This window comes from Esox lucius, chromosome 15 (genome assembly GCF_011004845.1).
Source record: "Esox lucius isolate fEsoLuc1 chromosome 15, fEsoLuc1.pri, whole genome shotgun sequence".
In the NCBI taxonomy this organism is placed as follows: domain Eukaryota; kingdom Metazoa; phylum Chordata; class Actinopteri; order Esociformes; family Esocidae; genus Esox; species Esox lucius.
Genome location: NC_047583.1, coordinates 31,355,399 through 31,371,824, shown reverse-complemented (window position 1 = coordinate 31,371,824; position 16,426 = coordinate 31,355,399). Strand labels below are relative to the sequence as shown.

At 40.8% G+C, this 16,426-nt stretch overlaps 1 protein-coding gene across 1 annotated transcript in view; it reads left to right on the top strand.

Annotated features, from left to right (window-relative positions):
- Positions 1-16,426, top strand: part of alk (ALK receptor tyrosine kinase) — a 630,515-nt gene that overhangs the window by 376,217 nt on the left and 237,872 nt on the right. The window contains exon 4 of the mRNA XM_020053911.3: positions 6,824-7,028. Within this exon, the coding sequence (XP_019909470.3) occupies positions 6,824-7,028 (205 nt within the window). The remainder of the gene's footprint in view (positions 1-6,823; positions 7,029-16,426) is intronic.

The window sequence follows — 16,426 nt, the reverse complement described above, 5'->3', positions numbered from 1 at the left end:
CCGCCCCCAGGTCCATGGGGACGGCGGTATCCAGTTGTTAGGGTGGAACGGACGAGCCTCTTCCGGGACGTCCTCAGGCAACCAGCAGATTGTCGAGACGGACAGACAGTTCCACCAGCTGATCAAAGGAGAGGGTCGCGTCCCGACTTGCTAACTCCCTCCGGACGTCCTCGCGAAGGCTGCACCGGTAGTGGTCGATGAGAGCCCGCTCGTTCCACCCAGGTCCCGCTGCCAGGGTCCGGAACTCCAGTGTGAACTCCTGCGCCGATCTCGTCCCCTGTCGTAGATGGAACAGCCGTTCACCCGCCTCTCTCCCCTCGTGTGGATGGTCGAACACGGCTCGGAAGCGGCGGATGAATTCGGCGTAGCTGCCCTGGGTGGGACCCTCAATGTTCCATACCACTCCAGGGCTTTCCCGCACAGGCAGGAGACGAGCGAGGAGATCTTTTGGGCGTCTGTCAGCACAGGATGGATCGTCTGGAGTGCGATGTTGACCTGCAGCATGAAACCCTGGCAGCTGTCCGCCGTCTTGTCGTAATCCCGGGGAAGCGGGATGTGCATCGTCCCCACACCGGGCGACACAGCCTCAGGTGGTGGCAACACGACCGATGTTGCGGGGCTCTGCTGGCTCAGCTCTAGGCGCTTTACCAATTTTAAAACGGTGACCATCGCGGAGCGATGAGTGTTCCTTCACTCCGCATCCCTGGCCTCACCTTCGGCTCCTCTTTGCTCCATATTTGATTCAGGGTGTGTTATTCTGTCAGGCTTGAGTGGAAATGAGGAGCAGGAAGACAAAGTCGTAGTTGTTCCCTGTTATATAATAGTTAGAAAACTGGCATAGCCTAACAATGCTCTTAGCAGGCGAGACAATAACACACAAAGACAGGGGAAGCAGAGGGAACATATATACTGAGGGGAATGATAGAATGAGGAACCAGGTGCGCTAAACAAGACAACAGGTGAAATGAATGAAAGAGTTGGGCGGTGGTGTCAGAAGACCGGTGACGTCGACCGCTGGGGCCTGCCTGCTGCAGGGTGAGGAGAGGCAGCAGAGGGCGCAGTCGTCACAGTTTAGTCTGCTCTCAAGTTATTGCCTAAAAAGTCTATTAACTATGGCAAAATTGCCTGACTTACAAGAGAATGTGTGGCAAATGCACTTTAAATCCGTGAATATCAAGGTTTTTCCCTCAAGCAATGAACATGTCTTCCTCATAAGCTAAAACCCCAAATGTCTGTTTCAGGAAATTTAGAACTTATTGCAGCATTATTAGACACTGGTGTATATCAAAATAATCCAAACTCCTATGGATTTATATTTTTATTTTCCTTTCATGTTTTCTTTCTCCCCCAAGTCTGTGATGTCCAATTAGCTGTCCATGCCTTGTCACAGCATCTCCAGACAGACTCAGAAGTCTCAACAAATGGTTCTGTCCTGTATCACACTGATTGCTCAACCAGGAAATACTTTTCAGCACCTATGTGAGAAATACGCATTCATCTGCCAGCTTGCAGGTCTCCAACCTACCTAGAGCACAACATGGCCAAGAAACCCATGTCCGACTAGAACCTAGGGTTGTGAACACAGTATTCACTACCCCATGGACGGCGTCCTCTCTATAGGGTCATTACGCCAAAATTCAAAGTCCTGACCACAATGTTGCATTTTAAATAACAATTGGCACAATTAGTTTCAGGCTAGATCATACTGCTAGTCCACTGGAACCAGCCTGACTGATGCATTGTGTATAATTTCACAGACTGATACGAGAGTTAAAACAATGGTGAAACATTCAATCTAGTTCCACTGCGGTATGCAACAGCAATTTTAAACTACAATCTAGTGTTAAGAGTTTGGGTAAGTACAGAGCTGAAAGAACAGTTTAGGGAAGATGTTGTGAAAGCCAAGCAACCCCCAACCGCTTAAGTAAATCCCCAGCCATACCAAAGAACATAAGGCTTTCTGTTTCTCAGGGAAAAAAATGTCTATTCATCTATTCCTAGTATGCATCTTTGGAATGAGACGAAAATGTTTATTTTGCAGGTTGGAACATATAATAAGAAATGGGAAATGTCTTATTACAGTACTGGATGACTAGAACTCATGAGTACCACTTTCTAAAATGTACAAAAATATAAGCATCTTGCCAAAAATTACATAATGTGTGTCAAGTACAAAAATATTCAGTATTACATTACAGTAAGTATTAATTTGTATTAGTATTCATTTGAAATAGTATTTTGTCATTTCTATTACAGCAAGCTGAAAAACACTATTGGATTTTAGGATAGGGTTCATAAAAAGCTGTATTTGTCAATATACTTTTCTACACAATTGCTCCACAGTGGTTCATTATGTGGTGGACCGGTTTCACCCAGCATTTGTATCAGAAGTCTGATGGCACTATAGTGTGGTAAATACACAAAATGTTTTGTGAAAGTATTTCTTTTTAAGCATGCAGAACATTATTCTGATGATCTCAGTCCTGAAACAAAACAGATAATAATACCCAGTTTGATTTTTAAATATACTGTACATACATGTAAATGTTAGTCTTTTAGCAGACATTGCCATGTATTCAACTAATGTAGACAAACAACAACATATCACAGTATAGATAAGCGAAAGGTTTATCTAACCGTTACTGAGAATGTTGCTTTTTGACCAGCTATTTCTAAGTGTATTTTAATCAGAAGCTAAATATTGAACAACAATTGTTCTTAAAAATAGGGTTACAGTATAGTAGGTGTTGTTGTCATTTATGCCCAATTCTGCATTGTATTTTGTCACAGCAATTATAAAACAAAAGAAACCATTCTAATATGTAGAGTGTGGGAATACCAGGTCTTGTTAGTCTATGAACTATGTGGCCCAGAAAATACATTAAACGATCCACAGTCAAGTTATCTCAGTCTGCGGGTTTGATACCAATACTAACCTTACCTATCATGACATTACATCAGAAACTTTGTGTCTTTGAGTCACTACCGTCCTCTCATGGTTCTGTAACAGACTATCTCATATGGCGTCTGTTAAAGAATTGAGGGGGTGCACAAATAACAAACACCTAATACAATCCATGTTCAAGTTAGTATGGGGGCTTGATGCATTTGGATAGCAAAGAAGCTGAAAATTGCAAAGTATTTGTCATTCAAGGATTAAATGCTTGCTGGAAATGGAAAGGAAAAAATGAATAAAATTACCAGCTATTGTTGTGAAAAGTCATGCATTCGTGATAACTTTGTATGTATGAAAAGTCATACATTTGTGATAGCTTTATTAGATTTATGAAACCAGGAGCCGAGAAAGTTTACTGCTCTATCATCACCACAGTGGTAAACAAAACAAACAATAAAGTCAAATTATATCCTGTTTGGATTTCTTTTTCCAATGTAAAAGCATGTTCTACAGTATTTCTTTGCTGTTGTTTTGCCAGTTCTCTCACACAGCCTTTTATTAATGCATTAAAGAGGAATATTCTCTCTTAAAGCAGGGCGTCTTTGTAGTTTTTTCCTGCTGCTGTTTCTGGTGAAATTCCTGATTGAACAAGCTCAATGAGTCTGTTGGAGAGAGGGGACTTCATATCAAAGATTGTAGACACCGCTTTGATATAGCTTCTCTGTTTTTATTCATTTTTCTATTTCCGTTTTATTCATGGTGTCGATTGAGATTGATCTATAGGTTTTCTTCTGAAGTAACCTCTAATCATCATGTTGAGATAAAACAGTTGTCTATTGAAGTTTAATGTTTCATGGGTTTAATTTATAATTTGGGTTTTGATTTGAAGAATATTGCAGCCCTAGAGTATAGTCCTGCATGTATGCTTTGTTGCTTTACTTTACTAATGCAGATTAGCAGTATAACATTTGCACACAATCAAGTAAATCCTTTCAGATTAATCATATGGAGCAGAGGTTCCAAAACTAGGGGCAATGACCCCATGTGGGGTCACCTGATATTAAAATGGGGTCGAGGAAGAATGTTTTGCAATTGACTCTCATAGCCTCAAATAAAAACAAAACGATGTAAGAGAATGAGACAAGATAAATCATGTCAGAACTTTTTCCACCTTTAATGTGACCTATAACGTGAACAATTCAATTGAAAAACAAACTGAAATCTTTGAGGGGGCAAAATAACCTGGTTGCACACCCTTAAACTAATACTTTGTTGAAGCACCTTTTGATTTTATTACAGAACTAAGTCTTTTTGGGTAGGAGTCTATTAGCATGGCACATCATGACGTGGCAATATTTGCCCACTCTTCTTTGCAAAAGCGCTTCAAATCTGTCAGATTGTGAGGACATCTCCTGTGCACAGCCCTCTTCAGATCACCCCACAGATGTTCAATTGGATTCAGGTCTGGGCTTTGGCTGGGCCATTCCAAAACGTTAATCTTCTTCTGGTGAAGCCATGCTTTTGTGGATTTGGATGTGTGCTTTGGGTCGTTGTCATGCGGAAAGGTGAACTTCCTTTTCTTTTTCAGCTTTCTAACAGATGGTTGAAGGTTTTGTGCGATAACTGCCTGGTATTTGGAACTCTTCATAATTTCATCCACCCTGACTAAGGCCCCGGTTCCAGCTGAAGAAAAACAGCCCCAAAGCATGATGCTGCCACCACCATGATTCACTGTGGGTATGGTGTTCTTTGGGTGATGTGCAGTGTTGTTTTTGCACCAAACATACCTTTTGGAATTATGGCCAAAAGTTCAACCTTGGTTTAATCAGACCATAACACATTTTCCCATGGGCTTCTGGGGGACTTGATGTTTGTTTTTGCCAACTTCAGCTTGGCTTGGATGTTTTTCTTTTTAAGAAAAGGCTTCTGTTTTGCCACCCTACCCCATAGCCCATTCATATGAAGAATGCAGGAGATTGGTGTCACATGTAGCAAACAACCAGTACTTGCCAGAAATGTTATGTTGCTGTAGGCCTTTTGGAAGCCCCCCTACAGGAAAATCCTACTAGAACAGCTGAACTTTATTTGTGATTAATCAGAGTCACTTTAAATGATGGCAGGTGTGTAATTGGTTTGAATGTGATTGGTTTGAATGTGATTGGTTAATTCTGAACACAGCCACATCCCCAGTTATAAGAGGGCTTGCACACTTATGCAACCAGGTTATTGTAATGTTTTTATTTTTCATTGTTCTCCCTTGAAGATTTCAGTTTGGTTTTCAATTGAATTGTTCACATTATAGGTCGCATTAAAAGTGGAAAAAGTTCTGACATGTTTTATCTTTGTCTCATTCTTTTACATCACAAAAACCTGGCATTTTAACAGGGGTGTGTAGACTTTTTATATCCAATGTAGATTAACTCATAGATAGAATTTGTATGTTTGCGATTTAAACTTTGCACTGTTGCTAACTAGCATGAGCACAATATCTACGTATTTGCTAACATGGTTGCTCTTTCTGTAAACATCTAGTCTTTATGAATGCAAGTTAACATTGGCCCATAAAAGATTGCTAGCTTCCTTCATAATTTTTCATCTAGTAGTTAATCTGACTCTGGGGAAGAGCCCCACTGCCAAGTATCCAGAACAGTCCTAGTGCCTTTACGGTGCTTGTGTTCTCCCAATCCGCACCTTAGGGCCCACATATTTAAAGTTATGTGATAATGTTTGTACACCCCCTGGAAAGTATCTTTTTTTCTACATAATTTGGATAGATTAATTCCAACCGAAGTATTGTATAAAGGTAACCGTAATTAACAAATCACACAAATCAAAATGAACTTTGAAACCATAAATGCATTTAAAATGAACACAAACGCAATATCATCATGCATGTGTTTTGTAGTGATGCGGGGGCTTGTGTAACTTTTCTGTTGCTCAGCAACAACCACAGAGAAGTCAAATCACAACACATCTGGAAACCACAAGGCAGGAAAGGGTCAGAATGGATGTGAGCAAAGTTGCATGATGTGAGCACAGTCGTAGACATCAGGATGACAAGAACATTTTGCATAATGTGATTGCCCCCTAGAATCAAATATATTTGTTCTTGTCTAATGTACAGTATTCCTAACTTTACTGTCAAGCAACTAAGCTTAGCATCTTTCCCCTAGGCATGTCGATCTGAAAGAATCGGATAAGCATTATTTTTATTAATTATAACCTTTTTTTTTACCATGTTGACTGAGAATCCACTGCCATTTACAGCAATGACCTGGGTGAACACATAAGCCAATTGCAGGTCAGTCTAGAAATATTGCCAGGACACGGGGGATCTATAACCCTACTGTTATGATGGTTTCATCCTCCTATGCTACTGACCTGTCCTTGGGATCTTTAGTTACAAGAGACTCAGGACCTCTGTTGACCATTCCTTGGCTCTCTATGACCATCCCTGGCTCTCTACAAATGATTATGTTCACAAATGACTTCCCAGGTTGTTTTTTTTATAGGAGTGTTGCCTACTTGCCTGCTAAGACCATGTAATGCAGCATCTGTTCTCTGGTAGTAAGATCAGCCAGGACTGACTCTACTTATCTTCAGTAGGCAAGTAAGCAGTTGGTAGGGTGGATATTTTGTCGTATTGTGTTCACTGATCCAATAGCGTCAGATCTATAGGTATATACTAGGTAGGGGCAAGGGTTTCTGTCAAACTATATTATCATAACGTGCATTACCGTACAAAGCAATACAAACGTGTTGTGTCAAATCAATGCTAAACCACTAGAACTAACATGTATCCCTCTATCCCTCTCCAACTTTTCTCTCCTCTAATTCTATTTCTTTGGATTCTTTCTCTCTCTTCATCCCTGTCTGTTTCTCTCTCTCTCTGTCTATCCTTTCTACCTCTCTACCTCCTCACCACAGGTCAGTTTTTCTGGGTGAACAGTTCCGTGTTGGCCGGGCCCTGGGTCCTGAGTCCCTGGTTGTGGGGAGGTCGGGAGCGATGTGGGCTGGACATGTCCGTTTTCCTTCATCCCCAGCAGAGTGGACGCTACACTGTGTGGCTCATCGAGAGGGACAAACATCCGCTTAAACTCATGTCCACGGACACACTGCCACGCATCACAGGGTAAGCGGCCCTTAATAATTTTCAAGGAAAATTTTACTTTTGGTGCAGGATTGAACAATTTAGAGTTTGTCGTAGTACATACATGCGAGGGGTATTGCACAAAAAGAAAGCGGGTTGGTATATCTTGTGCCCAGTGAAGGAATTTGGATTAACGGTCTTATTCAAGGACAGCCTTTTCACCTTTCAGTTAATAGTCAGATGCTCTAATCTATGATTGACTTAAAAAAACACATTCAGGTCACAGATCTGAAACTAGATTGGAAATATGTCGAAATGATAATGGAAATATTTCAATAGTTGCACGCGAATGGATTTTAATAAACATATTCTACAGGTAAAAGAAATACAGTCTCTGCAGCCCAATGTGATTTGTCCCTCGTGTAAAACATGATTTTATTTGACTTGGTTGAGGTTTACAGAATACCACATCCAGGAATGTCATATAAATACTTAGCATTCCGTCACTTGGTGAGAATTGTAATGTTGCTTCTATATGTAGTGATGACTCCCGAACAGTATCTAAACATTTCCAACATTCCAGGTAACAAATGTGTAGTCACATGTTAAAGACAGGTCCGGTGCAATAAACATCCATGCACACAAGCACTGAACAAATATCTGACAGCTAGTGTGTTTGTCGTAGAGCGTGCGGATGTTTGAGTGAGCGTGTACAAGTAAGAAGAGCATTTGCCTGTGCTTGTCCAGCCCAACCCCCACCCCTTGCCATCATCAGCCTTCGATTCAGTCTGAAGGTTTCAGATTCATATTATCTTCTAGTGGTTAATACGGCTTCCGCGTCTAGGGCCAGTGTTTTTATGGTATGATTTCCAATCAACTAGAACTTTAACAAATTAGTGCCATTGAAGTGATAAATGACTTACAAACATTGATTTGATATTTCTGCAACATGACTACGTTAATACAGTGATTCATGAACTTTGCGATATGCTCTTTGGGTTTTTGTGTTATTACCAATGTAAGCTAGCGTGACTGTACATTTGAAGACAGTGCGTGGGGTCCAATCCTTAATGTGTCTTCGTCTGGATTTCTCATGTAATCTCTTGAGGCACTGGAAAAGTGATATTTTGCGACAAATTAATGTGAATGCCATGCTCTGTTAATTTTTTGTGGGTGGTGTGTGTGCTTGTAAGAGTTTTTGTGCCTACATGAGTTTTTTTTTTAATTCTCTTGTGTCAGTCAAGGGTTCCAGGTAATTAAGTGAAAGTTTGTGGTAATTAGCATTATTTTCACCTGCTGTTTGTAACTCACCATACTTTCGCTAAACTTGGTCGTGGCATACTGACGAGGCCTGGGAGTTCTGTAAAGTGTGGCACAAATTGGCTCAGCAACATCTGGGTTAAGAGAAAGGATGGTGGAATTGGGTTGCTATGGCAAATCATGCTCCTTGTGCCAGGTTGTGTGCCCACAAGATTGCATGGCTGGAGGAGCGCTCACCTCCTTTTGAATTTGTTCCAGCCTACTTCCTGGTTGAAGGAACAACGTGATAAGAAGCAGAACAAGCTTTGCAGAATGGGCTTCGGAGGATGTCTCCTTATCATGGCCTCTTCCGGGGTCGCTGGTCCCTTCTGCGACCGCCGTAATCCTGAACTAGACTCCTCAGTATTGAATGTGTTTGTGTGTGTGTGTGTTGGGGGGTACACTCACAGAATCTGTCACAGTCTCAGATCCATTGACATATCAGAAGAGGCAAGTGAGTTGCTACCAGGAGGTTGTTGGGTCAAAACCTATGGGGTTGACTCTCTAGTAAACACAATAAAGCCTTTACGGCACAATACTTTATGCCACCCTAAAAATTCAGCTACTTTCTGTATATTGTATTTAATTTATTTTCACTGCAACCAGTAGTACTTTTGAATGTTTAATAGTGTCATGTGAATCTCTTCTCTAATTAAAAAAATTATTCTGCTACAATAGCATTTCCCTAAACCTCTTTTCAGGCAACACCAGACGTTTCCAGTTTCGTTTGAACCCTCAGCTGGCTCACCTGATTTATTTAGACAAAGGCTTTACATTTAATTGACCAATTAAAGCAGGTGTAGCATGTCAGGGTTCAAACAAAGACTTCAAAAATGTAGAGAGGCCAGGTTTGTGAAACTATTCCTCAAAATTACAAAAAACATGATGAGTGAATGTGCATGCAGCATGTATGTCTGCCTAGGTAGTTGTATGTCTACTTGATTCAGTTTTGGAAAGCATACCGGCAGGGACGTGCTTGTTACATGTGTGGCATATTAAGGATGGATCGCAGTGCATTTCAGATCTCATTTGCAGTCAGACCGAGTCATCCGCCCACACACTATCAGTCCTCTGAGCCTAGCCAACTCCTCTCTCCTCTAGCACATACAAAGAGAGAGAGAGCAGGATCACACTGAAAAGCACACACCACCAGACAATAGTTATCAAATTAAACGTCTCAATCTTTAACCTTGCTCAAAACATTATGTGTACTTGTCTCTTCCAGCACTGATACAGCTATTTATATAGAACTAATGTTCTTACTACAAAGGTACGTGGTTGTCTTACCTGGATAGCTTAATATGAATGCAGTAACTTTAAGTCGCTCTGGATAAGTGTTTGCTGAATGACTAAAATGTACGAGTGTGCAGGAGCACAAAGACACACACACACACACACACACAGCATGGAAGGAGACACAAACACCAAATGGACCGCGGAGAAAATGAATCCACTAGAACAATCTTCTAGCCTTTTGTTGCATATTAATCCTAACTGCTACCAAAATGTATTGTTGCTGGGAAAATGTGATAAAGCTCAGCACAGAGGAAAACAGTGCCAAAGAGAAACATAAACGGACTAGGATAAATTGGTCCTCTAACCTACTCCCGTCGTTGTCTTTTGTTAGGTATTAAGAAGACGTTGGGCACACTGTTGTGTTCAGTTGATGTGTTCTGGGTGCAGGTGGTTTGGTTGATAAATGATTTGTCTGTCTGCTGCTATGCATTCAAGATCACAACAATGTTTCAAACGCATTTTGCAATGAGTGAGTATTTTGGCTAGCAAGCAAATGGCATGGCTAGTGTATTTATGACTTTCAAGTTTATCTACTAAAGATCAATTGGTTATGTCCAGAAGATCAGTCCATGTATGTACAATACTTAAACCTATTTTTGCTCAAAGTTAAATGTAGGGTTCTTACATTTCTACTGGATAACAATGAATGAATATATTCTTAATATAAAAGTAAACCTATTTACAGGGGTACGACTGATTTGAATAAGAATGCCTGTGCAAGACATGCAGTACATTAAAAGCTGGTACTTTAATGCAGGACTAAGTTAAATTATTTTATTGTGGAATAAAGATCTAAAGAAGATAACAACCTAATTCCCTGAGTTCCGCTGGTGCCTAAGGGATGATGCGTCACCTTAGACGTGTCCCTAGCAATACTGCTTTGTTAGATATTAGTTCCGTTCTCCGGTGGTCCACTTCTAAAGCATACCCTTAATTGACTATTCATCTGGTTTGGTTAAAGCAAAACATGTGTCCTGATTATTTCATCACAATTTCATCAGACAATATTTTTTTGTTTTAGGGTTTCTTCCAACACTAACAGCAATATAATAACAATTTGTTAAACTTTAGGGCTTTTTGTGGAATCTCAAAGCAATTCAAGGGCAAAAAACAAACAAGCCCACTAAAGCCAAGTCTTTGAATGCTGCATCCTCCAAAGATGGAGAGGGTCATGTCATGGCTTGAGCAGAGCAAGGTGGTGAGAGGTAGATGATGGTGTTAGCAAGCGGTAGATGATGGTGTAGAGGGCAAATCTAGGAAAAAGCCGGATGTTATAGCTGCTGGACTTCTCTTTCAATCTGTGGGGGCTACGTTACTTTGACTGTATATTATTCATATGTGGACCTTGTTGGTGTTATAAATCAAGAGCAGCAAGCTGGGTGTTTAATTATCATGCAGTGGTTCTTATGAATGGAAAAATCTGTTTGACTTTACTTTCAGTGCATTTGAACACTGGTGAGTGCATTTTCAAACAGTATGTTCAATGCATTGTGATGTGGATGAAGGCTATGAATGGACTATGATGATAAATATATAATCTTGAACTTCACATTCCATTAAATACAAGGATTCATTCTTGTGTGGGTCTTCATGCGGTATTTACCTCTGTGAAAACAAAAAGAAGATACATCACTAGCCTATACTGGCCTGTGGGAATATTGGTCTGGTTCAGGGCAGGCTACGTGTCGGCATCATTTTTCAAAACATTGGTTGGCCTTCAGGCATATTCTGAGAAATGCAATAACAATGATGTCTCACTGATTCTAATGACAGACCTTTATCAATATCTAAATGTGAGCTCTTGCGCCGCATGAAATGATAAGGCAGATATGCTAAGGATATATTTAATGGACATTTAATCATGTATTTAATACATAAAATGTTTATATGTGGTATGTGCAATGAATGCCTTATACCCATGTAGACAAAGTAAGCCATCACCCAGATATGTTCAGCTGGGCTGTTTTTCTCAGTAAATGATGACCAAATGAACACAGTTCTTCAGCGTACCTCTGGCGCTTCAACCCAACCACCAGCCTTATTGACATGTCAAGCACCACTAGCTCTGTGCATCCAACTAACACTTTGCATCTAACGGGGAGATGTGAGTCAGAACCAGAAGAGGAGGGAGGGAGGGAGGGAGGGCAAAGCTGGCGGTGCAGCCTCAGGGATATTGTATAAGGTGTGTGGGGTAGCGGGGGGCGTTTATCGCCAGGAAAACAATCTCTCCTTCAACATCAGTGAGGCAAAGTGGCTGACTGCGGGACAACAGGAAACGGAGGGACAGGCACGCCCCCCGTGCACATCGATAGGACTAAAGAGAAGGTCGAGAGCATTTTGAGAAATGAACATGTCGCTGAGAAATGAACGTGGTCCATGCAAACACACCTACACCATAGTTATTAAGAGGACACGTCAGCGCCCTCTTTGTAGGAAAGAAAACATTCTACGTATCACAGGTTGATGCTAATGGCCAGGTTAATCAAGCTCCCTGTCATCCAGGACCTCGCCGGGGCCAGAGGAGGGCACTAACAAGTAAAAGACTCCATCCACCCAAGCTATAGACTCTACATTACTGCATGGCAAGCCTGGCTTCCAGTACCAGTGCATCAAGTCTAGAACCAACAGGACCCTGTACATATTCTACCCCTAAGCCGTAGGTCTGTAAAACATGATGGGAACATGATGACTAGCCTAAAGAAATAATATTTAAAACTGGTCTGCGGCATTTGCTAAGACTTTTGAAGTATTTGCTGTGCAAGGCGTAACAGATTATAGTTGCTTCCTAATTATTTTTTAAATTGAATGTCCTCCAATAATAAAATAATAATGAGGTAGACTCTTTATATCATGTGATAACAAATTGTAGACTTTTTTCTATCAAAGTATAATGTATATTTATATTTCAAATGTTTTTAGGGGGGAAAAAACAAACAGGGATTATCTATTATTCCTCTCTTACATTTTAAATATGCTGTTGTGGAAAAATAAGCGTCTTACTGTCAGTCTACACCACTCATTTTAAATGTTATGTGGAACATAACATTTGATTTAAGTCTGAAGTGTGTGTGTGTGTGTTTGTTTGTGTGTGTACAAGAATGTATGCATGCATGACACCTGTGTGTGTGTGTGTGTGTGTGTGTGTGTACAAGAATGTATGCATGCGTGACACCTATGTGTGTGTGTGTGTGTGTGTGTGTGTATGTACAAGAATGTATGCATGCGTGACACCTGTGCGTGTGTGTGTGTGTGTGTACAAGAATGTATGCATGTGTGACACCTGTGTATGTGTGTTTGTGTGTGTGCACTAGGGCTGTCAAAATTCCTCAAAAATTAAGTTCGAATATTCCCTCTAAAAACTGGTTGCGCATGCGCATTTTGTCAATGACGCGCATTTCGTCAATAACAGGACAAATGAATACAAAGAGACATAAATAGACTACCTATACAAGTAGTTAAGTTTAAACATATTTGACAACGTATTACCTACTCAAAAACAAGTAAATCAAATGATGACCAAGACCGCAGACCTCTCGCTCGCTCAAGCACTTTCTCTCGCCCTCACGCTCTCTGCGCAATAGCGGTTTAAAATGAACAACAATAAACACATTTTGAATGCTGATCAAGAGTTTTGTGCAAGCAATATAAGGTTGCGACTATTGTCCCAAATATAGCAGGCTTCATTCAGTGATTGAAACAAATATTAACAATAATTGAAGTTTCTCAGTTGTAGAGTATCCAGTAGAAGTAGACGAATATCTTTCAAAATAACCTTTGTTTAGCTGAAATGAAGACAGATTCAGCAACAACATGGTCTATTTCTCGAGATTCAGCATCAACCATGGCTGTATGACATCGCAAAACCACGCTTCAGTTGTGTCGGACATATGGATCTGTACCGTCAGGTGCGCTAGCGCGCCCACTCGCAAAGCAGCCAGCCAGACAACCTCTGCTACCGCGAATGTTTTTTTCCGTTTTTTTCCAATATTAATATTCACCTTCGAAATTAGTTTTTTAAAAACTATTCGAATATATATTCGAATTTAGAATACTCGTTGACAGCCCTAGTGTGCACAAGAATATATGCATGCATGACATATGTGTGTGTGTGTTTGGGTGTGTGTGTACAAGAATGTATGCATGCATGACACCTGTGTGTGTGTGTGTTTGTGTGTGTGTGTGTGTTTGGGTGTGTGTGTGTGTGTACAAGAATGTATGCATGCGTGACACCTGTGTGTGTGTGTGTGTGTGTGTGTGTGTGTGTGTGTGGGTGGGTGGGTGTGTGTGTGTACAAGAATGTATGCATGCGTGACACCTGTATGTGTGTGGGTGTGTGTGTTTGTGTGTGTGTTTACAAAAATGTATGCATGCATGACACCTGTATGTGTGCTGCCACAATAGCAATCTGTGGTGAGTTGAGGGTGGGGTGATGTGTTGACAGTGAGAAGACTGAGTCCGTAGATAGGTCTGAGTAATGCATTACAAGCTATGTGCACTTCATTATAGTCAGCCTCTCTCTACTTTCTTTCTCTATCATTCTCTATCATTCTCTCTTTCTCTTTCCTTCAGTCTCTTCTCTTTTTTCAGTCTGTTCACTTTTTTTTTTTCTCTCATATCTCAGTCTTGTCTATTTCTCTCTTTCCTGTCCAAGCCCACACACACACACACACAGTCACCATGCCTTTTCCACTCTCTCTTCCTGGTATAGGCTCACACATGGTCACCCACCACCATTCACTTTGACTTTGGGCAATGAGGGTAAAGATAAGCAGCTAAGCAGGGAAGCACACACACACACACACACACACACTCACTCCCCATGGTATCCTCCTTGGCGCCAGCACAATTGGATCCAATGCTTTAAGCAGTAAGGCTATGAACAGTTAATGCAATTCATTATGACAGTATATATCAAAGTCAGGAGGAATGACAGTACACATTAAAACCAAGAGGCAAGGCAGTATTCCCTATTTTCACATGACAATGGGTAACAAAATCTGTTTTAACCAGGCTGTAGTTATTAGGTGTTAGGCTATAAACATCACTGGAAGCATGTACGAAGGCTGTAAAGTGAACAGTTGAGGAATAAAATGTGCTGGTACCCAGTTTATAACATAACACAATGTAGTGCTTTGTTGAGAATTTAGTACATTGAAGAATGGCCTTGGGCAATGCAATAGGTTTCTAATATAGCAAGCCCCAGGTTATGACTATTGTCAAAAGAGGCAAAAGAGGCTATATGTAGGCTATATGTATGTGTGTCTAACCAGTCGAGCAAGATCAACACAGGATGGAGCATTTGCAAAATGTATCAAACATTGAAGCACATTAGCATTATGTATATATGCTCTTTATATATGCTGTGTATAAAAGCCCATTATTCTTCACTTTCATCCCTCAGAATCTAAAAGAAAGTTGATGATGAATTAGTGACTATCATACTGTGCTTTGCAACTAAAGGTCAAAAAGTCACAGAAGCAGGCTTATATTAATTCACACACATTATATATTACAATGGTTTTGTACAATGGTGTTTATGTGAAAAATATATTTTTACATATCCCCTCAGAGAATTGGTGGGGATTAGGCATTATTGACAGAGATCCCAGAGCTATTAGGTTTTAGTGGCTTGCTCAAGGACCAAAACTCTAATCACTAGGCTACCTACCACCTGCTAGGTCCAGTGTCAGTGGCTGTCTCCTGCCACACATTAGCTGCTGAACCAGTGGCTTTATAGTTATACCAGAAGCTTTATGATGACCATTAGCCATGTGTTTAGTTTTTGCTCTTTCCCACTGCTTGTGACAATATTTAGTTGAACAGATTTATCTGTACCTGTCACTTCAGCAGTTACTGAGGAACTAAAAATGTATATATTGAATGACAATCTGAATCTTGCACATCAGTGCAAAACCTTCAGCATTAAAATGCTTGTAGAATGTTGTAGAATGGTTTTAGGTTGTAATTAGTCAAGTGACAAACAATTGTCACAGTTATTGTCATTAAATGTGTGGTTGAAAATGTTTCACCAGAATAAAAGTAGCTAAAGTGCTATTAGATACTACTCTCACCTGGCAACACCAGCATTCCAGACATTTCCAAGCCCCAATCAAAAGCTGACGCTGTTAACCTTAGAACAACATACATCTATGCGTGTATTGGATCATCTTGAAAGGCTTTTACCTAGTTTGCTCTCATTCAGGGATCAGTGACCATTACATGACCAGACACTTGTTGTGAACACGTTTCAAATCAGGGACTCTTAGACCCAGGGGAAACCCGGCCAGAGGGGTGAGTAGGGCAGAGATAGCTCATGTCACCTGTGGTCCATTAACCATTGTCTTGTCTCTGCCCTATTTAAGCACCCTCAGCTCGGGAATCCGACAGCTTAGGACTCGCTCTTGGGAGATGTTACGTTGGAAAGCAGCAAAACCCACCTATATCCACTTTACCAACAAGTGGTGCTAGGGTATCAGAGTGTAGTCAGTCTTAAGCTATCTGTTTTACCCGATGTCATAAGGCATGTCCAATCCTTGTTCTGGGGTCCCCAAAGGCTTTACGTTTTAGTTTTTGCCCTAATACTCAGGCACCTGATTCAAATGTTGCCCTACCACTCAGGCACCTGATTCAAATGTTGCCCAACCACTTACAAACTTGATTGATGTCATCAACCTATCATCAAGTCTTTATTTCGAATCAGGTGTGTGAGTGCTAGGACAAAACCAAAAGTTTTGCACCCCCTGGGGTCCCCAGGACCAGGATCAGGAAACAATGTCATAAGGTTTAAGTCTAAGTTAGCATTAGGTAGAATACCAATTAATTTGTGTTGAGTTACAGCCAGTCTT